Genomic DNA, 21,834 nt, shown 5'->3' on the forward strand with positions numbered 1-21,834 from the left:
ACATTTGGTTGAACAAATTCACTTTTGTGGCCTGTAGATGCCGAACTCTCTCCCGCCAGAAGAGGATCTGGGTGATGACGCGTTTGCTGAAGGAGACTTAAACTCTAGCACTGAGCTTGAAGCCATTTCTATCCCTGAAATTCCCTTTGACCCAGACTGGGACTTGGATTTCACTATCACATCTCCGATTTCACTCCAAATTGCCAGATATGAGCATGACATACATCTCAAGAAATACAAAACCTTCAAAACAATACGCTGTTCCCAGCCATAGGCAATATACTGGAAATGAGCAAAAAAAAAACGGGAGTACAAGAGAACTCCATTATATCTGTAAATTGATACACAGAAGAAAGTCATCTACACGTAATTAAACATGAAGCAAGGCAAGAGTTTGCCAACATTTAGTAAACAAAGTCATGGTAGCAGAATCTTCACGCAAGGAAGTTCAAATATGCACCAACAGAAGAACAATGTGCAGATATGTAAACCCGGATTCATCTTAAAAAGTTAACTGCGGAGGAAAGTGCCTGGCGGAATTCCCGACACGTACAACACTCAATTACTTACATTTGACAAACAACAGACTTAATGTACTTCACTTACCGGTACATAAAAAAAAAAGATCTTATCCCCTCCCTACCTTGTGGGAACCTCGTTTAAGGCTAACTAAGGCAGCGCTAACTAGCGGTGGTTATACTAGAGGTTCCCAGGGGATAGTCAACCGTCAGTGCAGTACGACACGGGGTTTTTCCGTTTAGTCTAGCCAAGAGCTAACGTTAGCTAATGGGCAAATGCCAACAGTAGCAGCAAATTTAGGTAGTCTAAGACATTAACATAAAAATAATTTAACTCGACAGACCAATTTACCTTCACAACTTATCCTTGCGACGCGGACTTTCTCCTCCACCTTCTCTGGGGGAAAATGCGCGAAATGCCCGCGGTTGTTCCGTCTTGTTCTTCTCACTTCCGGGTGGGAATGTGTTGTGACGTACAGTAGGGAAGAGTTAGCCTGTTAGCTTGCCGGAGAGTGAGAAGTTTTTTTTTTTTTTTTTTTTTACCCTTATGTCAATAAAGCGTCAGCCTTTAGCTCTGTGTTTCAACACTCCGCCTCCGGCCGTCACTGCTAAACGTACATAATCTTGTACGCAAATAATTCCATAAAAATACGTTAGTTTTATCACAGAACATCGAAATTGATACAAAATTGATTACATAATATTAACAATAATTATATTTGTCATTTAAAAAAAATCATAACATGACGTCCCATTGACGTCCAAATGAGGTCATAATTAGACGTCTAAATTTCGGACGTAATTTGCACGTCGTTTTGTATTCCAGAACTGGTCTTCGACCGACCGACGTAATATGGACGTGATCTGCACGTCCATAGGACGTCCAATGTTTAGTGGGAAGCTCTGAACTCACACGATGATGAAAAATCAAATTTACTGCAAAGTGTCCACGCATGTGTAATTCGATCATGTGAGGTTGCTATCTAAAATAAATAAATACATCTACACATTTCTGTTCAAATGTCAGTTTTTTTGTGATATAAAAATGCGACAAATATCCCAAAATGTAATCTTTAACCTGTGCACTCAATTAGAAAATCTTTTTGACAGGTCAAGTAAAAATAAACTGAACTACGATCATGTAATTGCTTAAGTTGACGTTGGGGATGCGGCTGTGTTTAATAATCAATCACATTCACATGTTGAATGGATAGTCGAGCTATGAAGCAGACGTTGAATGTGTTAGAACACGAACGTGCATTTGACGGTGTGTTCATGAAGGAGGAGAAGAAGAAAAAAACTGTCACGTTCACATATGCTTGGTTCTCAAATGCACACATAAAACTATAAAAAAAAAAAAAAAAAAAACAACAACACTGACACCTTGTGGTAATTGACGTTACTTAACTATATCCAAAATACTTTGTCGCCATCTGGACTATCAGGACGGCATCATCAAGTGTGGTGTTTACTTGATGTCGTATATAAAAACTGAGCTCAACTCATTGTTGGTGTTACAAGTCAAACTGAAACGTGATCGTTCTGTACGAGATAACGTAAAACAATGCATTACAAAATGCGAGTTTATTGTCTCTGTCGGGTTGTAGGCCGACGCAATTTAGCATCTACTGCCCTCAAGTGGTCAAATAAACAACTTTATTGATTCAATACAGCGGAGCTTTTCGACTGCGGTTATTTGTTGCAGTCTATTTATTAGTTTTTTTTCCAACACTAAAATGACATGAATTATTTAAAACTGACACACAGAGAGCAAAACCTCCTCTCAACTCTCCAAAACTCTTTACACACATTTTGCTATTCAAAATGGCACTTTTTAAATGCACTGAACATGTTTCTCTGCATAAGACAACAATATGACGACATAAGGTCACATGTTTGCCAGTTCTAAAACACTGCCAAAACTCTAATGGCCTGTGATATTTATTCAACAGCGGCAGAAGCAATTGCGTCAGCAAAGGCTGCGTCCAAATTCATCGGTTGCGTTCTCCAAAAAGGTTGAATTTGACAGCCGCGTGACAACTTCCGGGACACCTCGACTGCACGCCGGTGTCCACGTTCACGCGGCCTTCCAATATACAGGACTGTCTCAGAAAATGAGAATATTGTGATAAAGTCCATTATTTTCTGTAATGCAATTAAATAAGCAAAAATTGATTCATTACAAATCAACTGAAATATTGCAAGCCTTTTATTGTTTTAATATTGCTGATTATGGCTTTTCTTTTTGGTCTGAAAAAATATTCTAATATTTAGTGTTTTGGTTTTTTTTTGTTTTCTTTAAGAGCTCAGAATTGTTCATTCGGTAGTCTTACCGATTCAACGTCTTATCATCATTGCTCTTTTTTTTTTCTTTTTTTTTTTTAAATATTTAGTGTTCTTAAGCTATAAGCCATAATCAGCAATATTAAAACAATAAAAGGATTGCAAAATTTCAGTTGATTTGTAATGAATCCAGAATGTATGGCAAGTTTGCTTATTTAATTGCATTACAGAAAATAATGGACTTTATCACAATATTCTAATTTTCTGAGACAGTCCTGTAGCCTTAAAATCTGACCTTTGTTTCCATGGAGACGGCGGGGCCAAAGCAAAGGCTGCTTCCAAGCACACTTTTGTAGCCGACATCCCTCCACTCATCCACATTGCAATATGTTGAGAACTATATTTTTCAGCATCAAATCCTGGACGTCTTCTGACAAACCTCGCACCGTTTTTTTTTTTTTTTACCATCTTATGGGTTTTCCTTCCTGCGTGCTACCGTCTCCATGGAGATAGCCGTCGTACAGCTCCCTCAGGTGAAGGATGAGCTCTTCCGTGTTATGCCCGGTAAGTGCCGACACGGGTATGATCCTCCGAGTCACGCGGCTCTTCAAAGTCTCCAAGTTCTCCCGAGCTTGGCGTAGGTCTATTTTATTGGCCACGACTGCATGAGGCCGCTGAGACAAACCGGGCTCGTACTGGTCCAGTTCGTAGCGCAGGTGCTGGAGCTGCGTCCAGGGCTCTGGGGAGGACGCGTCCAGAACAAATAGCAGGAACCGGCAACGCTCAATGTGCCGCAGGAAAGAGATGCCCAGGCCTCGATTGAGATGGGCTCCTTGAATGAGGCCCGGGATGTCAGCAACTGCATCGAGAAGCACAGACAATCAAACACAAAAAAAAAAAAAAAAAAAAAAAAAAAAAAAAAGTCAGCAAAGTATTCACAATATTCACTATTTTGTAGGGGTGTTAAAAAAAAAAAAAATCGATTCGGCAATATATCGCGATACTACATCGCGCAATTCTCGAATCGATTCAATAGGCAGCCGAATCGATTTTTTAACATCCATTTTTGATGGAAAAATATTCAACAAAAACGTCTAACTTTCACACCTTAAGCATGGAAGAATTTTATATTAATGGAACATTAAGCCTTAATATTTTATTTCAATGCTGTTCAAACATGAAAAAGTTTATAACCTGTATAAGACTGAAGTTTTCATACAAATCTTAAAGTGTACATTGTACAAGTTTACTGAATGGTATTTTCTAAATTTGAGTAAAAGAATCGCAACAATCGACCTGTAATTTCATGTCGGGATTAATCGGTATCGAATCGAATCGTGAGGTACGAGGCAATTCACACCCCTACTATTTTGATATTAGTTTCAGTCTTAATCAAAAATGTAATAAGTTGCCGTCTGTACGTATGTGTTAGAGCAGCCAAACTACGGCCCGGGGGCCATTTGCGGCCCGTCCATTTCTTTGTGGCCCAAGACATATGCTAAAAAATGGCATTTGACTCAGTTCAAATAAAATAAAAACAAAAATGTTTGATGGTCAACATAAGAAGGGAGGGTGTCGAAAAACACAGGTGCTATTAAGTTTATTTAAGTTAACTAAAACTGATGAAAAAACTACAATTCAAAGCAATTTCGTTCAAATAAAATAAAAACAAAGATGCTTAAAAAAAAAAAAAAGAAAACTAAAACTACATTTTGTGTTTACAAAACTAACTATAATTATAGCAAAAATGTCCTTCGTTTTAGTCTTTGGTAATTAATTTAACGCATGAGCCTTTGGGGTGATTTTAAATGGGATTTTTAGTAGATTTATTTTGATATAAACCGAAATAATGATGTTGCGCTCATGGTGTTTTTTTTTTTAATATTGCGCACAAGTAATACACATTAAAAAAAATAAAAAATAAAATAAGCATTTATTAAAGAACTAAAATAAATTTAAAAAAATAAAAAAAATAAAAAAAACGGACCCACCTTGAAAACTAATTAAAACTAATAAAATTTAAAAACAACAAAACTCAAAAACTAAATAAAAACTAAAAAGAAAATTTCCAAAACTATAATAACCCTATTGCCATATTACAAATAAATTGGAATAAATTGGTTTATATACTGTAGCATTTTTCTAAATATGCAAAAGCACAAATAAATTATTTGTACAATTTTTAGGACTAAACACAATTTCTCTTCAGAACATTATGTGGCCCTTGCGTCCTTCTGATTTTCGGTATGTGGCCCCTCAAATGAAAAAGCTTGGACACGCCTGTGTTAGAGTGAATGGATGGTTGTCGATTTTCACTAATAGTAGATAATTGGGTTGCTTATTGGTTCCTTAAGTTCGTTTTGAAACTCAAATACGACTCATTGATTTTGCCATTCTGGATAATCCTTTGAAGTTTTCACCCATTTGTTTTTGCCTGTTGTAAATCAAAAGGCCTTGTATGTCTGGAACTTCGACGGCATCACTGTGTTTTTCAAATCATAAAAATTCTGAATAAAAAGATTTACACAAAAAAAAATTAATAAATTCAATAACTTTTTTTTTAAACAATTTTTTAAAAAGAAAAAAAATTGCATGTGTAGAAATATTCACAACTTACATTTTTTGTCCATTGCCTGTGTACATTTCTTCTCAACACATCACATACCGTATTGCAAATAATGATCCCGTCATCTACCTGCGACTTGCTCGTGATCCCTGTAGTTGACAATTCCGACATGTGGGTTGAGTGTGGTGAAAGGGTAAGCAGCGACAGCAGGCCTGGCATTGGAGATGGCCCTCAAAAGAGACGATTTGCCAGCATTGGGAAAACCCACCTGATGGAATCAATGTGCGCAAAAAGAATTAAATGTTTGCAGAGACTTTGGAAAATTATGAACAGAACGCATCATCAAACTCAACGAGACTCTTACCAGTCCAGCGTGGGCCATTGTGTGCAACTCTAGATGAAGGACTCTCTCTTGGCCCTCAGTTCCAGGGGTTGCGGTCATCGGAGCGCGATTTTCATTAGAGAGAAAGAACCTGTTGCCTTTACCTCCGGACCCTCCGAATGCAGCCAGATAAACGTGGCCATGCTCAGAGAGATCCACAAGTTTCCTTCCGTTCTCCTTCACCACAGTGCCAACTGGAACCTGAAATAAATGCAAGTTGTTCGAATGAATTTACCGTAACAAAGCAGGTTCTTAACTCATTTACTCCCAATAACGTATAAATACGTTTTTTTTTAAGTGTCCCAAAGATGTATTTATACGTTTTGTTTGTTTTTTTATGCTAGAGCGTACAGAAGGCTTTGATGCAGCCTCTCAACTGCAAAGAACGGTTGCAGAAATGGTAGTTATTACACAAACGGCCAGCAGGTGGCAGCAGAGCAAAGAAGATCAACCAGGGCCATCTCGAAAAAAAAAGCTCAATTATAATTTTGAATAGATTTGTGAAAACTGATGAAACTTAGCTCTCTTCTAATGCTAATTGCTGCAAAACGGAAACAGATAGAAACATAAAGAAGAGACTTTAATCTTTCTTTTGATAGGTTCCATGCTTTTTATAGCAATAGAACACAATATTCTGTGGGCCTTGCAAGATCAGTCAAAATCCAGTAAAACAGCCGGGAGCGAACGGGATTGCGAAATGTGAAAATGGCGGCGAGTGAATGAGTTAACAGACTACAAACTTGAGAGACACCGCCTGGGCTCACGTTAATAAAGGTTGGACGGCCGTTGCGACCATAACAGTTCTTGCTGCCCCCTGGCTGTCCATTTTCTGCCATGTATACAGGAACGACTTGAGACAAAGACTTGACAAACCGATCAGCTGAAACAAAAAGAGATACAAACTTTAACTAAAACGTGTATCCGGCAAGTAAGATTTGGATGACACTTTTTTTTTTTACCCTTGAAGGAGATGCTTCCTCCATCGCCCCCGTTTCCTCCATCCGGTCCACCCCACTCTTTTCGAGGCTCACTGTGAAAGCAGCAGGCCCCTTTTCCGCCCGAACCGGCCACCAGCCGCACGTGTCGGTGGTCTACAAAGTGACGAGTCTGTGGACAGAAGTCAGAAGTCCACTCGCAAAACAGAATATGCAATCTTCATTACACATGAATGGGACTCATCTGTATTTTATACAAATATGGTGATTTTATTTGGTGAGAACACAAGACTTTAATTTCAGTTACACATGCATAGATTCAGACCAGTGATTCCCAACCACTCAGTGGGCTGTGAGATCAGCTGTCCGGCTGGAAATTTCCAAAAGTTGTTTACTGAATACAAAAATAAAAATAAAAAATAAATAAAAAAAATTGCATTTTTAGTATCTCAGTGACATAGTGAAAAAAAAATTTTCATAGTAGAGAGTACAAATAACCTGTTTCCAGTCATACAACTGAAAAATCTTTGCGTTGAACTAAAACAGAGTCCAAACTAAGTTAATCTTTAGGTAAATTGAGAAGCGATAATTACTTTTAAAAATTACAATATTTCCCCTCAATTCAATATCAACACAGGAAGTTCTCTCCACAATGCAATATTGACTCAGCAAATACTCTGAATTGTAAATCGAATCCGATTGAATGACTGCGACCATATTCAAATACAGTTAATGCAATGACCAACACCGTAAAATGTCAGAGATTCTGTCTGAAGCCAGACATGATCAATAAGATAGCATTCCTCTCAAATTGTCTGTATGGCACTGTTGCATTCGAGCCACGCACTAGATTGCGCCTACTAAATAACGCGTTTTTATCGAATGAAAGGTATTCCCACAGACCTACCAGCTTCTTTTCAGAAACGTCATCTTTCTTCTGTTTAGCTCGGACTTTAGCCTGCAGCGCACGGGCGGTGCTGACATCTCTTCTGCCGGGGACCAGCCGACTCCACGCCGCTCGAGGCAGACAGCAAGCGGCCAAGGTGAGCTGCTTCTCCGCTAAAGGTCTGCCTGGAGGAATCCGAAGATGACTCTGAAACCTCAAAAACGTCGCTAGCATTTCGACGTTTTGGTCTCGCTTGCATCACCACTTTTAATCTTAGTACAGATATGTATTTTATCGCTGGAAAAAAAGTAAGCCTCTATCAACAATCATTACTTGAAAGGCATGAAGGACTACGGGAAACACAGAGGGACAAAACTTCTTTTAGTGTTTTAGGGCGACTGGCAAGAAACATTCATGTACATTACCGCCACCTATTGGTATGGCGTGTGAACAAGGTATGCCTAAGTCGCCCCAAAATAATTGGAAAGAATAGATAAAGACAACCAACCATAAGCTACCGCCTCTTCTTTTCCACATTGGCGTTATCCAGACTCATGCTTTCCTATTTTTAATAAGTGTTGCCTTTTGATATTTCTGTCCCGCATGTTAAATATCGTCAGAACTCGTGAACATACGGAGCCCCTATTAAAAAAAAAAAAAAAAAAAAAAAAAAAAAAAGTACGGAGCCACTAGGTGACATGGTAGGGGGAAAAAAAATGCGTTCCCTCGCAAAACAACTTTGCGATCTTTGCGAGGGAACGCAAAGTTGTTGTTTTTTTCGCCTACCATGTCACCCCTTAGGTGCGCCGTAAACACTTCCGGGTCATATTCCATGTAACCAAAAGCGACCAGGATGGAACGTTTGTAAACATGAAACAAAACAGTTGGGAAAGCTTTCCCAAAGCGACTAGGATGGAGCATGTATTTTCCCACTACTTTGTTTACACGTCGCTTTTGTTCACATGGAAGATGACCCGGAAGTGTTTATGGCGCGGCTAAGGTGACATGGTAGGCGAACAAAAACTGTGTTCTCTCGCAAAGATTGCGTTCCCTCGTATCTTCCCATACTACAATTTGAGCAACTGTTATTTCATAAATGTATATGTAACTGGAGCTTTTTTTTTTTTTTTTTTTTTTTTTTTAACAGAAAAGGTTTTGCTGCAAGTGCAAAGTTACGCAGACAACTTAAACGCTTACTGCAGCTTGTTTGCATTCATCTCATCGGTTTATTTACATATATTACAACATGGCTCCAACAAAGCAAAAAACAAATTTCATACGCCTCAAGGTCAGGTTAACCTAATAAGTCACAATTTATAGATTTGCAAAAATATTTCCTGACAAAAACAATTCAAAACCATTTGCACTCCAGTCAAATTGTTCACGTCAAAGAAAATGTCATGAAAACAAAAAGCACCTCAGGCAATTAAAGGGGGAACAAAAAAGGTATTATTAAATACAAATAGTGGACTAGTGAGCCATGCAGTCAGAGGCAAAATGTGAAAGTCGAATGAAAATTTAAAACTAAGTAATATTCATACAGCCAAAAGTAGCATACAAAGATCCACCTGCATGCAACTACTTTCATCGGTGATGTCAAGACGATCAGATTCCGAAAAATAAACCGTGCAGCGAAACAACGCTGACCTTCACAGCTGCCCATAATTGCTTCTGCAAGATATTCAAGTACGAGTTGTGCCTTGTCCCCTTCTCCCCGCGTTTGCCCCTCGGAAGATTTGGCCCCTGCGGAACCAGCCAGGGACCCCAAACGTCTCCAGATTGCGCTTGCGCTCCTCGGCCCAAGTAAGTCTGAAAACAAAAACGTGGGACACAAAAAACACACATGAACAAATTCAAGACTATAGAGTGGGCTGGCTGGATGTTGTAAAAAATTTCAATACCTGAGCTTATTATCGGAAGAGATATTATCAAAGAAGGACTTAGTTTTGTCATAGTAGCATTTTGGTCCAGGATGATCCTCCTGTTTGTCCAGGTGTGTTTCAGCGCTTTGTTTGTCTCCCGTCTTATCGTTTCCATACGCAGACAACTCTTTATTGAACTGCGCATTCGAGTAGTCAAAATCAAAATCGGTGTCAAATTTGAGGGTGGCTGAGGGAACCTTGGCCACCATCAGCTGGCCCCGACTACGGTCCCTGCGTCTTCGGGTTCCTACAAGTCAAATCACGAGCGATCATTTACTCGTTGTCAAAAAAATAAATAAAAAAAATCACTTGTCAGCCATTTTAGGAATATTTACCTTGGCGTCTGCTAGGAGGCCCGTTTCCATTCTGCTGCTGGGAGGATTCTTGAAGAGAATTGGCCACAACCGGAGCCGACCTTCCTTTCAAAACAATGTGCACATTGATGACAACATTACATTTACTGTAGGCCAGGGGTGTCCAAACTACGGCTCGGGGGCCATTTGCGGCCCGCAGTCCATTTTTTAGTGGCCCGCGACATATGCTAGAAAAAATGGTATTTAACTCAGTTCAAATAAAGTAAAAACAAAAATGTTTGGAGATGTTCAACGTAAGAAGGGAGGGTGTCGAAAAACACAGGTGCTATTAAAAGGTTATTTTAGTTAACTAAAACTAACGAAAAAAAAAAAACTCAAAACAATTTCGCTAACAAAATACAATAAAAAAAAAGATACTTTTAAAAAAAAAAAAAAAAAAAAAAAAACTAACTATAATTATAGCAAATAGCAAAAATGTCCTTTGTTTTAGTCTTTGGTAATTTAATGCATGAGCCTTTGGGGATGATTTTAAATGTGATTTTTAGTACATTTATTTTGATATAAACTGGAATAATGACGCCGTGACCATGGTGTTTTTTTAAATATTGCGCACAAGTAATACACATTAAAAAAAATAAAAAAAATAAAAAAAAAATAAAACTAACACTGAAACTAACCGAAAACTAACCATTTATTAAAGAACAAAAACTAATTAAAAAAATTTTAAAAAAAACTTCAGAACCACCCTGAAAACTAATTAAAACTAACATTAAAAAAAAAAAAAAAAAAAAAAGAACTCAAATCAAAATAAAAATGAAAAATTGCAAAACTATAATAACCCTACTGCCATATTACAAATAAATGTGTTTATATACTGTAGCATTTTTCTAAATATGCAAAAGCACAAATACATTATTTGAACAATTTTTAAAGACTAAACACAATTTCTCTTCATAACATGATGTGGCCCTTGCGTCCTTCTGATTTCCTGTAGGTGGCCCTCAAATGAAAAAGTTTGGACACCCCTGCTGTAGGCTCTCTCCATTTCATTCATATTATAACAACAAACGTTAAAACAATGCGTCAGCTTATCAGAATAGGAGAGAAATACACGTCCAACTTACTGCCAGATCCAACACCCCTCCTACTGCTTTCTCCTCTCAACCTTACGGGCCTTCTTTTCTCCCAGTTCTGATCTTGCTCCTGGCTCGCGATCAAGGTTCTCCTCTTTCGGAACTCTTCCAAACGTACAGTTTGAACGGCCTTTTCCACCATGGGGCCTTTTCGAACGTGTAGGATGGGACCTGAATTGGAAATAATTGAACATTGGAAAAGGTTTTAGAGCGCGTGTGTAATTAATGATGGTGCAATGTGTCACCGACTTTACCAAGGCCAAGAGCTGCAGCATACTGAGGATTAAGCAACGAGCTGGCAGCAAGCTGGCTGTAGGCAGGCATCTGAAGTGGACCAAGAGGCGGGTAGACGCCTGACGACCCTACGCTTGATGACTGGCAAAAAGATAGTAGATAACACCGACTTACTGTCTGTGTATCAATCTGATAAATGTCATCACGTATAGCAGGGGTGCCCAAACTACGGCCTGGGGCAAAAAAAAACAAAAACAAAAAAAACATATCTAAAATATGTGGCGGCACGGTAGTCGAGTGGTTAGCACGTCCGCTTCCCAGTTCTGAGGTCTCCGGTTCGAGTCCAGGCTCGGACCTTCCTGGGTGGAGTTTGCATGTTCTCCCCGTGACTGTGTGGGTCTTCTCCGGGTACTCCGGTCTCCTCCCACATTCCAAAGACATGCATGGCAGGTTCATTGGGCGCTCCGAATTGTCCCTAGGTGTGTGTGTGTGTGAGTGTGGATGGTTGTTCGTCTCTGTGTGCCCTGCGATTGGTTGGCAACCAGTCCAGGGTGTCCCCCGCCTACTGCCCAGAGCCAGCTGAGATAGGCGCCAGCAGCCCCCGCGACCCTTGTGAGGAATAAGCGGTCAAGAAAATGGATGGATATCTAAAATATATACAATACAAAAATTTACAAATATCTAAAAATTATACAAAAAAATACTTTTGACACAGTTTTTATAGATATGCAAGGAAACTATTTAAATCTGAAACAGAAATATGTATTTTTGTAATTTAATTAAGTCAGTGATTTCAGTTCCAGAAGCAAAACTGTTTTTCCTCAGTGTTCCGCTGTCTGTGTCAAGCTCTAATCTGTGAACACATCACATTAATGATTAACTAAGCTACTCAAGTGATTTAAAATTTGTCATTTTATTACCGACTACTCTTCCTTTGATTCTGAATGTGGAGATTGGTTCAGAGATGGGGTGGATCTATATTTGTGGGGTGTGGGCCACCCCAAAAATCAAGAAAAAAATCCAAACTGTCCTGTTTAAAAATAACTAGCTAAACTATAGTACATTATTAAGCGACTTATCAATTTTAGCGTGTTTAATATAAAGTCAGACAATTTTAAAATGGCCCTAGCATCCTTCGATTATACTTGTATGCGGCCCTCAAAGGAAAAAAAGTTATGACACCTCGACATAGTTTTTCCGCCATGTTGGCAGTTGAGATTAGTAGGATTCTACAATCAAATATACAGTAAGCACTAGGAAAAAAAAAAAAGAAAAAAAAGTGTGACATCACTGTGGAATCATTTACCCACTTGCACTATTGCTGGATCTTGAGGTAGGCCATGTTGGTTTGGGGCTTCGCACAATGTGATATCTTTGATATCACTTCCACGGAAGGTGATATACTCAAAAATATCATCTTTGGGTGGTGTCGGTCTGTCGGTAGGTCGTCCTTCCGTTCCACAACATTTGACTAAGTAGAAGAGAGCAATCAATAAGACAGTTTTAGAGCATTTAGAAGTCGCCGAAGGATTGCTGCTGCCATTTTCTACTCACCTTTCGCCAGCACAACCGTGGAGTTGACTTTGTCAATTGTATACAAAATGCCCTCATAGCGATTTTGAGCTCTTGAAATGAGCTGTATTTTGCAGCCGAGGAACGGCTTTGCGGAACACATGGCTGCTTTACAAAGTCCCCATCAGTTGCTCTCAAGTCCGACCCACACAATGCAAGCGACGATTTGAAATTTGAAAGGTCTGCTCCCAGCCAAGCATAAGCCACGCCCACCACTCGTTTAGTCACACCTGGCCGTGATGAGCCTTTCATCCGCAAATTTAATTGGCTGTATGTGAATCATTCTATGACTACTTGTAACATGAACTTAATATTTGAAATGAACTGGCATAATTTTTAACATTTGAAATCAATGTCACTCGATTTAAATTGGTATGCTGATGATTGATGCTTGAAAGAAAATGGCAGCCACAGTGTTTTGGCTTCCTCCCAGTTCAGGTAGGCGTGGCGTGCAGTTATGCTGCATTCGAGGATGGTCGGAAGTCGGAAAAATTCGAGTTCAAACCAGGAAGTGCGTCCGGGAACGCCCCCTTGAACTCGGAAATTCCACTAACGAAGCCGGAAAAAAACAACGACCCCGACTTCACCGGCGGACTACAATGTGACGTCACTCTGAATGGCAAAACACAATTTACTCGAGTATAAAACTAGATAGCTTTCTTCATTCATAAATATTCGCCATAACTTCACGTAACGCAACGTACGTGACAGTATTGCCGCTTATATCCCTGCATGAAATTATACTGTAAATGTAAAATAAGAAGCAAAATTACAGAAAGGTAAGTTTTCTGGAGGTCACATTAAGTTTTGGGGACCAAAATAAAAAACTAAAAAATGTTGGTTGTTTACTTTCACCTCGAACGCTTTGAGGTCGGAACTGGGAAGTTTCAACTCGGATATTTCCGACTTCCCACCATCCTCGAATGCAGCACAAGTACTCACACTCTGTAATGGAGATACCTGTAGAAAAAGATACTATGTAAACATCCATCCATCCATTTTCTGAAAATGACCTAGTCCTAATGAGACCGAAGGTGAAAATTATGTACGTAACTAATTCACTATTAGACACACCTGCACATGCGTGAAATTCATATGAGCACAGGTGATCCACAGGCTCCCTCTAGTGGCTCGAAATAATCACTGAATTAAATTTTTTAAACAGCATAATGTTCCATGACTCATACTGTTGTTGAACGTGCATCAGTTGCATTTATTTGATACAATTTAATCTTGAATATACTTGTTAAGACTAAAAATGTGCCTCGTTTCGGATGGACACTTATCGCCACTAAGCTGCTGTCGTCTCTCTGTGAATCTAGAGACAAAATAACATAATCACAACTGCTTGATTCTTTTTAGATAGCAGGGTTCGCCAATTCCGGTCCATCGAGGTCCGGAGTCCTGCAGGTTTTAGATGTTTCTGGCCACCATGCAGCAAAAAAAATATATATATATAGTAGTCAGCAAATCATTTTTCTGTAAGTTTAAAGCTATGCTTTTGTGGATCATCTTGATTTGCTCGAGTTTAGCTGACGGAAACGGAAGAAAAGCTCTCCTGCTAAAGGTTATACGCACTCCGCTCTCAGTCACACATAAGCAAATCTTCACCTGTCATGTTTTGGTTCTGTTTAGGGTGGGTTTTTGCTTTGTTTTTTGTTGGGTTTGTAGTTTGTCATGTTTATGTTCTGACTTCCTGGTTTTCCCTAGTCTCGTTTAGCCTTTCCATGTCCACCTGTGTGTACCTGCCCATCCTCATGTGCCAACCAATCAGCACCCCCTTCCATTTGTGTCTTGCCCAGCTGTGTCTCGTCGTGTGTAATTAGTGTGTGTATTTAGTTACTGGTTTTCGTGTCAGTGTTTGCCGGTTCATTATTCTTGTTTCCCCACGTTCATGTTGCCAGTGTTTTCGTCTGTTCCTGTATAGTTTTCCCTCTGGTATTTTTTTGTATTCGTTGTCTTCAAGCCCTGTTTGCTACTTTGGTTTTTGTTGGATTAAATTTACTTCTTTTTCCGCACCTCTGCCTCGTTCGCCTCCTGCATTTGGGTCCACCACCACGCTTCCTAGATCACGACATCACCACCCGCAACACACACTACTAACATATGACAGCACCTCTCGCGCTTAGGGGAGAAGAATCCGCTGGTTGTGGAAATGATGATGATGAGTAGGAGATGATTTGCCTCAATGTTGCATTTATTACATGTTAAGAAAGCACTTGATGTTGTAGATGTAGAATATTGTTTTAAAGCTGATTTGATTGTGGACAGCAAACTGTTTGTTGAGGGATTTATGGTTCTCACTGAAAATTTTGTTTGGAAGTCTTTACATTATTAGTTATTATCTTGTTGATTCAAACTGCATTCGCTGAATAAGTGTTTTTTTATTTTTTTTAGTAAAAGTACAGAAATCTGTGAAAACCAAGTATTTTATTTATTTCTAAAGGCACATGATGTTTAATATTTTCCAGAAAAATGTGGAATTCATTCCACCAGTGTAAATTTTATTTTAGTGTAATAATCTATTTTTGAAAAGTACTGCCTTTGAAACAATTGTTTGTGTATGTGTGTGTGTATATATATATAGTGTTGATCGGGGCAGACATTAGAAGTTTGACTTCTTTCTGTCCCCTTCATTTCTTTTTCAAAAAGAATGAAATAAAAATAAATTTGAATTGAAGACCTTTGCCAACTTAGACTTATTTTGTAAATGCAGGTTATTAATGTGTTGACATGTATTTAATGATGAGCATCATCTGCTTGTCGACACTAAAAAAAAAAAAAGTAAATCTCTTTTTACATCAAAATGTGACAAAAACGCATCATGAGGCTACAACTAGCAGGCTAATTTAGCATGCTAGCCACAACAATACAGCTAACAGTAAATGTGGATGTTGTCCACGTTGAGACAAAAACGATATACCGGTGCTACCAGTGTCCATTTTCTGCGCACGCACCACTCCGGTCGTCAGCGTCCGTCAGCCGCTAACGCTTGAAAAGCAACGTTTGAGCATTGGCCTCAAGTCGCGAAAACGAAGGTCATCATGTGACGTCCCACGGCGGTCATGTACGCCTCCTCTTGGCTCCTCCGGGGCTGGCGGGGTTGGATGATGAAAGAAGCTTCTCGGTGCCACGATTCCTCTTCCGCTTCTCTGCTTCCTTTCCAGCTGCTGCTCCTCCGCCCGGAGCGGCGCCGTCGACGCCACCCTTCTCCTTGTCACGGCTGCTGGTCATCCGCTCTGACATCTTGAGCGAGGAGTTACTTCCTGAAAGAAGGAGGGGGATCAAAAGATGAGTCGTATATTATTAACTCATTTGCTCCCAATAACATGTAAATACTTTTTTTTAATGTTCTAAGTGTCCCAAAGACGTATTTATACGTTTTTTTTTATTTATTTATTTTTTATGCTAGAGCATACAGAAGGCTTTGATGCAGCCTCTCAACTGCAAAGAACGGTTCTAGAAATGGTAGTTATTACACAAACGGCCAGCAGGTGGCAGCGGAGCAAAGGAGATCAACCAGGGCCATGTTGAAAAAAAAACCTCAATTACAAATTCGATCAGATTTGTGAAAACTGATGAAACTTAGCTCTCTTCTAATGCAAATTGCTGCAAAACGGAAACAGATAGAAACATACTTTTTTTTTGTTGATGAAAGAAGAGACTTTAATCTTTCTTTTGATAGGTTCCATGCTTTTATAGCAATTGAACACAATATTCTGTGGGCTTTGCAAAATCAGTCAAAATTCAGTAAAACAGCCGGGAGCGAACGGGATTGCGAAATGTGAAAATGGCGGTGAGTGGTTGCTTCGGCCACGCTGTACCTTCTTCGTGCATCGCAGGCTGCTCTCGCTCCAGCACCAGCTCCTCTTTAGGCTCCTCCTCCAAACATAGCTTGCCTGAAGAAAAGTTTGGTTGATTGATACGTGCAATGTTGCAAATGATGAGCAAACGACAGAAGTTTGTCGATCGGGTCACACCTTCCTTCACTTCCTGGATGATGTCATCAGGCAGAAAGAAACTCTTCTCCGAGTTTGGGAAGGGTAAGATCTCAGACTCGTGCTGCACAAACACACACAAGATGCAGAGAATCACACAATTTCACAGCGGAATAATAAAACAAAAAAGCTCAGAATAATCCAGTGAAAAAGTGTATAGCACAACAAACTGACAAAATTAAAAATAAAGAAATAACTAAATTAAATAAATGAATAAAAGTGAAAATAAAAATGGATATAAAAATAATTCAAAACTTAAATACAAAAATACATTTAGAAATGGGAATAATATATATATATATATATATATATATATATATATATATATATATATATATATATATATATATATATATATATATTAGGGGTGTGAATTGCCTAGTACCTGACGATTCGATTCGTATCACGATTCACAGGTCACGATTCGATTCGATACCGATTAATCCCGATACGAATTTATAAGTCGATTGTTGCGATTTTTTTTCATTCAAATTTAGAAAATACTAATCAGTAAGCTTGTAGAGTGTAATATTTATATGAAAATGTATTATTTATTTATATGAAATTTCAGTCTTATAGAGGTTGTAATCTGTTTCATGTTTGAACAGCATTAAAATAAAATATTAAGGCTTAATGTTCCGTTCATATAACATTCTTCCATGCTCAAGGTGTGAATCTCCCCCCCAAAAAAAAAAATCGATTCTGCCGATTATTGAATCGATTCGAGAATCGCGCGATGTAGTATCGCGATATATCGCCGAATCGATTTTTTTTTAACACCCCTAGTATATATATATATATATATATATATATATATATATAAGGACTGTCTCAGAAAATTAGAATATTGTGATAAATTCCATTATTTTCTATAATGCAATTAAATAAGCAAAAATGCCATAAATTCTGGATTCATTACAAATCAACTGAAATCTTGCAAGCCTTTTGTTGTTTTAATATTGCTGATTATGGCTTATACAGTTTAAGAAAACTCAAATATCCTATCTCTAAATATTAGAATATTACCAAAGACCAATAATATAATCACAAAAGTGTTCACTGTTCCTCAGTGTCTTGTGAGCGCCACAAAAATAACCAGAATAACACACTTGCTAGTTGCTAATGCTCCGCAAGCAAAATGGTATGTTCAGGGTAATTTCACAGCATCGGAAACTTCAGTTTTCTTTCGATAACGGCGGTTTAAAAGGGGAAAATAATCGGCCATTTGGCCGATTGTTTTTCGGGCCGATGTTTGAAGGCCAATAATTGGCCGATTGTAAATGGGCGGCCGATTAATCGGTCGGGCCCTAGTTTTTAAACACACTGCCTAATCGAATGAAGGACAATGAATTTTCAGTCAGGTGTTACTTTACAAGTTTGCGTGCATCCTCACCAGCGCCTGCATGTCATACATGTCTCCCAGATGATCCCAGATGACCGAAGAGGAGATCTGTCGGCCGATGTTCTGACTAAACTTGTCTCGGATGCAGATCATGTGGAAGTGACGGTTCACTCCTGCACGTGTACAAACACGCAATTACTTACATGTAATCAACTGAATGGGTGAGATTGTTTTCCCGACTGCCTCCAGGATGAACGTCAACAACGATGAACGATGCTTGAAAGATACGACGGTGGCGCAACATGTCCCATGATCCTTTGCAAACACATCTTTCCATTTGTGCCTGCATTGTTACTTGTTACTCTTAACGCTGGGTGTACATATGTGACCCGCTCCGGCAAAAGGATCAATCTCGAGATAATGGACGATATTAGACAGTTGCACATTTTTTGTCAATGTTGAGATTTCTCCACAAATAGCCTCCTTGAGGTCTCTAATTTCATTTCCAAGCAGCACAAAAGTCAAAATTTGTAATAGAAGTGTATGAAAATCAGCAATTATTAGACAGTATGCCTCGTAACTAGGGGGCGTGTTTTTAGCCGAGCTGCTAGCTTGCACCGCGTCTTGCGCACCTTGTTAAAAACAACCCGAATTTCCTAGCCTCAGACGTAATTCACAAATGATTTATATACATATTGTGAGGATAAGCGAATCTGCTAATGGATGGATGGATGGATATAGAAACCAAAAATATGTATAAACGTTGTAGAATCCAAAATAATTCCACACGTCAGCTTTTAAATTTTGGGGAGCAGGTCTGATCGCACGAAGAGGTGGGTTGATTAGCTCAGCCATGCTTGTTGTTTTGTATCTAGAGGCGTGAGCCGTGAGTAGGGTTGTCACAAGAACCGATACTTCGATACCAAATCGATGCCAAGATCGTGAAAATGTGACTGTACTGTATCGGTATCGGTGAGTACTGAGGGTCTGAGTATCGGTATCGAACATCCCTAATAAAATAGATTGACTAAAAGACAAATACACACAATTGTCTCAGATGTGACAAATATTGTCAGCTTAGATTGTTAATGTGTTCCTATTATCATTAAGACTGTTTTTTGTTATTGTAATTTATTCGTGAACAGCAAAAAAAAAAAAAAAGAAATCAAATCGAAGCTAATTTCGTTAGCGCTGCTGTACTGACGTCACCGTCAAGCACGAAGGCGCTTCAATCTTTTTTTTATTCACTCTTAGAGTATCATGTTTTTATATTTTTAGGTTTCTTTACCTTTTTTTTTTTTTTTTTTTACAATGTTAGTCCTTGAATTTTGTTATTTTGAACATTTTAAACGGACAATTTCCGGAAAAGCCTGTAGCGTGACGTCATCTGCAAGCGACCCCGATACAATCTTGCAGCCCGATCACATTTTAAACCGTTGCACTCTCGTAACTCGCGAACACCCGCGACCGGAGAAAACAGATTTCCAAGTACCTACTAAAGTTACAAATGTAAATAATTCCTTTCAATAATAAAGAATAACGTGCTTAGCGATTAATTCAATTGGATAAACGGACGAGTGAACGATCAACAGACAAGAGGAGCTAAGCTAACAACAGGACTATGCTACTAGAATTTAGCCTCACCGACAGGCTTGTGTCCGATCATGGCATGGAAGAGGCAGACCTCCACCTCGTGGCTCCACACCACCGACTCCTCGCCAGGTACAAAGGCCGCGTCCGGGGGCTTCTCGTCGGCCTGCCTCTGTGTCACGTCAGCCTCCCCCATCGTCAAGACGGCAAAAAAACGATGACTATACCAGACTGACTCTAGTTTGGGGCGGAGGATGTTTTGTTCGGTATCGGCCGGAAGTGACGTACTTCGTGCTCGCATTCGAGCAAAAGTGGGAAGTCTTGACTTTTCGAGACGAGCCTAGTGAATAAAAACCTAGCATAAAAGAATAACAAAATTAAATAAATATTAAAAATTGTTGTCTTCGGAGTTCTGCTACTGTCAGTTGTCCAGGTTGGAAGTCTGTTAAAACAATACACAGCAAACCAAAACAAAAACATAGCAAACAACATGCAAGGGAATAGAGATCTTTAATAAAGTAGCTATCCATCTATCTATCTATCTATCTAGCTTAACTTGCTAGCTGCTAACAAACAGACCGCACGTTTACAACACATTTCTCAGCAGAGATCAAGCCCGAGTTAAAGTGTTAATTGTGGTAATCGTGTTAAATCGTTAACTTTTTGTTCAAAATGACTTGAATACTTATGTAACAAAAATTGTGAATGATTGTTTCACCAAAAATATGAATTTGTATCTGTAAAAGTCATGATTTGTACCTGTAAAAAAAAATGTACATAAAAAAAGTGTACAAAAAATTGTACGTGTAAAAAAAAACATAATTGTACGTAAAAAAATTGCACGTAAAAAAAATGTACCTGTAAAAAAAAAAAAAAGTACATACAAAAAAATTGTACCTGTAAAAAAAAAAAAAAAAACTACATAAAAAAAATTTACCTGTAGAAAAAAAAATTATCTGTAGAAAAAAAAAAAAAAAAAGTCTAAATTTGGATCTGTAAAAGTCAATGATTTGTACCTGGAGAAATGACAACTTGTAGTCAAAGAAGTCACCACTAGGAGTCACAAATGGTATTTCTACTGCTGTCTAGTCGCGTGACTTTTGCATCAAATTTCTCACGACAGATGGTGCAAAACGATTCGTACTCGTAGAGAAGGGGGCGGGCTCTGGAGGATTTGGGTGGGCTGAAGCTCAACCTCATTGGCTCAGCGAACGACAGTGGGACTAGGTTGATCTCAAATGACGTCACATTTTTCTCATTAGCTCCCAATAACATACATTTGTTTTAAATGTTTTAACTGTCCCAAAGACGTATTTATATGTTCTTTTGTTTTTTGTTTTTATGCTAGAGCCGGGGTCTCCAAGTTGGGTCCTCGAGAGCCCCTATCCAGCCTGTTTACCATATCTCCGTCCTTCAGCACAACTGAATCTAATGATCAGCTAATCAGCAAGCTTTGCAAAAACCTGATAACGATCCTGATCACAAATCAGGTGCGTGAGTGGAGAGAAACATGGAAAACAGGCTGGATAGGGGCTCTCGAGGACCCAACTTGGAGACCCCCGTGCTCGAGCATACAGAAGGCTTTGATGCAGCCTCGCAACTGCAAAGAACGGTTGCAGAAATGGTCGTGCCTTGCTGAAAAGTGGTTGCTATGGAGATCCGACAGCGTTGTCAGCGGTGCAAGAATATGACTCATAAATATTTTCATGTTTTTAATACAATAAAATGGAAACATAGAAATAATATACATACAGGCACATGAAAAAGTAAAAACGCCAGAAAAGGCAGAAACCTTAAATTTGTAAACAGAGTAACAACACATGAAAGTTTAACTTCAAAATATACCTCTGGATGGGCGGCACTGGTTAGCACGTCCGCCTCCGCGTTCTGAGGACTCGGGTTCGAGTCCAGGCTCCGGCCATGTGGGTCTTCTCCGGGTACTCCAGTCTCCTCCCACATTCCAAAGAAGTGCATGGCAGGTGAATTGTCCCTAGGTGTGCTTGTGAGTGTGGATGGTTGCTCGTCTGTGTGTGCCCTGCGATTGGCTGGCAACCAGTCCAGGGTGTCCCCCCGCCTACTGCCCAAAGCCAGCTGAGATAGGCTCCAGCACCCCCCGCGACCCTTGTGAGGAATAAGCGGTCAAGAAAATGGATGGATAC

General features: G+C 39.2%; 3 protein-coding genes across 3 annotated transcripts; all 3 read right to left on the reverse strand.

The window, feature by feature from the left end:
* Positions 1-2,160: 2,160 nt before the first annotated feature.
* Positions 2,161-7,938, reverse strand: mtg2 (mitochondrial ribosome-associated GTPase 2). The gene is made up of 6 exons (XM_077512112.1): positions 7,592-7,938; positions 6,709-6,856; positions 6,514-6,629; positions 5,732-5,950; positions 5,497-5,635; positions 2,161-3,660 (listed from the first exon to the last, which is right to left on the reverse strand). Exons 1-6 carry the CDS (start codon positions 7,802-7,804, stop codon positions 3,263-3,265), a joined length of 1,233 nt encoding a protein of 410 aa, XP_077368238.1. The 5' UTR covers positions 7,805-7,938; the 3' UTR covers positions 2,161-3,262.
* Positions 7,939-8,773: 835 nt separating this feature from the next.
* Positions 8,774-13,049, reverse strand: lsm14b (LSM family member 14B). The gene is made up of 7 exons (XM_077515213.1): positions 12,728-13,049; positions 12,484-12,644; positions 11,194-11,314; positions 10,931-11,110; positions 9,828-9,911; positions 9,472-9,739; positions 8,774-9,379 (listed from the first exon to the last, which is right to left on the reverse strand). The coding sequence occupies exons 1-7, from the start codon at positions 12,846-12,848 to the stop codon at positions 9,253-9,255; spliced, it is 1,062 nt and encodes a 353-aa protein (XP_077371339.1). The 5' UTR covers positions 12,849-13,049; the 3' UTR covers positions 8,774-9,252.
* Positions 13,050-14,924: 1,875 nt separating this feature from the next.
* mrgbp (MRG/MORF4L binding protein) lies at positions 14,925-19,970 on the reverse strand. The gene is made up of 5 exons (XM_077515214.1): positions 19,730-19,970; positions 18,137-18,258; positions 16,726-16,807; positions 16,570-16,644; positions 14,925-16,011 (listed from the first exon to the last, which is right to left on the reverse strand). Exons 1-5 carry the CDS (start codon positions 19,869-19,871, stop codon positions 15,809-15,811), a joined length of 624 nt encoding a protein of 207 aa, XP_077371340.1. The 5' UTR covers positions 19,872-19,970; the 3' UTR covers positions 14,925-15,808.
* Between the last annotated feature and the right edge of the window lie 1,864 nt (positions 19,971-21,834).

This window comes from Festucalex cinctus, chromosome 2 (assembly GCF_051991245.1).
Source record: "Festucalex cinctus isolate MCC-2025b chromosome 2, RoL_Fcin_1.0, whole genome shotgun sequence".
NCBI classification, from domain to species: domain Eukaryota; kingdom Metazoa; phylum Chordata; class Actinopteri; order Syngnathiformes; family Syngnathidae; genus Festucalex; species Festucalex cinctus.

Excerpts from the sequence above, each read along its gene's own strand:
- lsm14b (XM_077515213.1), bottom strand. The coding sequence starts at position 12,848 with ATGTGTTCCGCAAAGCCGTTCCTCGGCTGCAAAATACAGCTCATTTCA. Across the intron at positions 9,912-10,930 it reads GAGGGGTGTTGGATCTGGCA|GAAGGTCGGCTCCGGTTGTG; the intron begins GTAAGTTGGACG and ends TTGTTTTGAAAG. Across the intron at positions 9,740-9,827 it reads GCCTCCTAGCAGACGCCAAG|GAACCCGAAGACGCAGGGAC; the intron begins GTAAATATTCCT and ends TTTGACTTGTAG.
- mtg2 (XM_077512112.1), bottom strand. The coding sequence starts at position 7,804 with ATGCTAGCGACGTTTTTGAGGTTTCAGAGTCATCTTCGGATTCCTCCA. Across the intron at positions 6,630-6,708 it reads AGGAAGCATCTCCTTCAAGG|CTGATCGGTTTGTCAAGTCT; the intron begins GTAAAAAAAAAA and ends TTTTTGTTTCAG. Across the intron at positions 5,636-5,731 it reads CAATGGCCCACGCTGGACTG|GTGGGTTTTCCCAATGCTGG; the intron begins GTAAGAGTCTCG and ends TGATTCCATCAG.
- mrgbp (XM_077515214.1), bottom strand. The coding sequence starts at position 19,871 with ATGGGGGAGGCTGACGTGACACAGAGGCAGGCCGACGAGAAGCCCCCG. Across the intron at positions 18,259-19,729 it reads GATCGGACACAAGCCTGTCG|GAGTGAACCGTCACTTCCAC; the intron begins GTGAGGCTAAAT and ends GTACACGTGCAG. Across the intron at positions 16,012-16,569 it reads GCCTGCGATGCACGAAGAAG|GAAGTAACTCCTCGCTCAAG; the intron begins GTACAGCGTGGC and ends TCCTTCTTTCAG.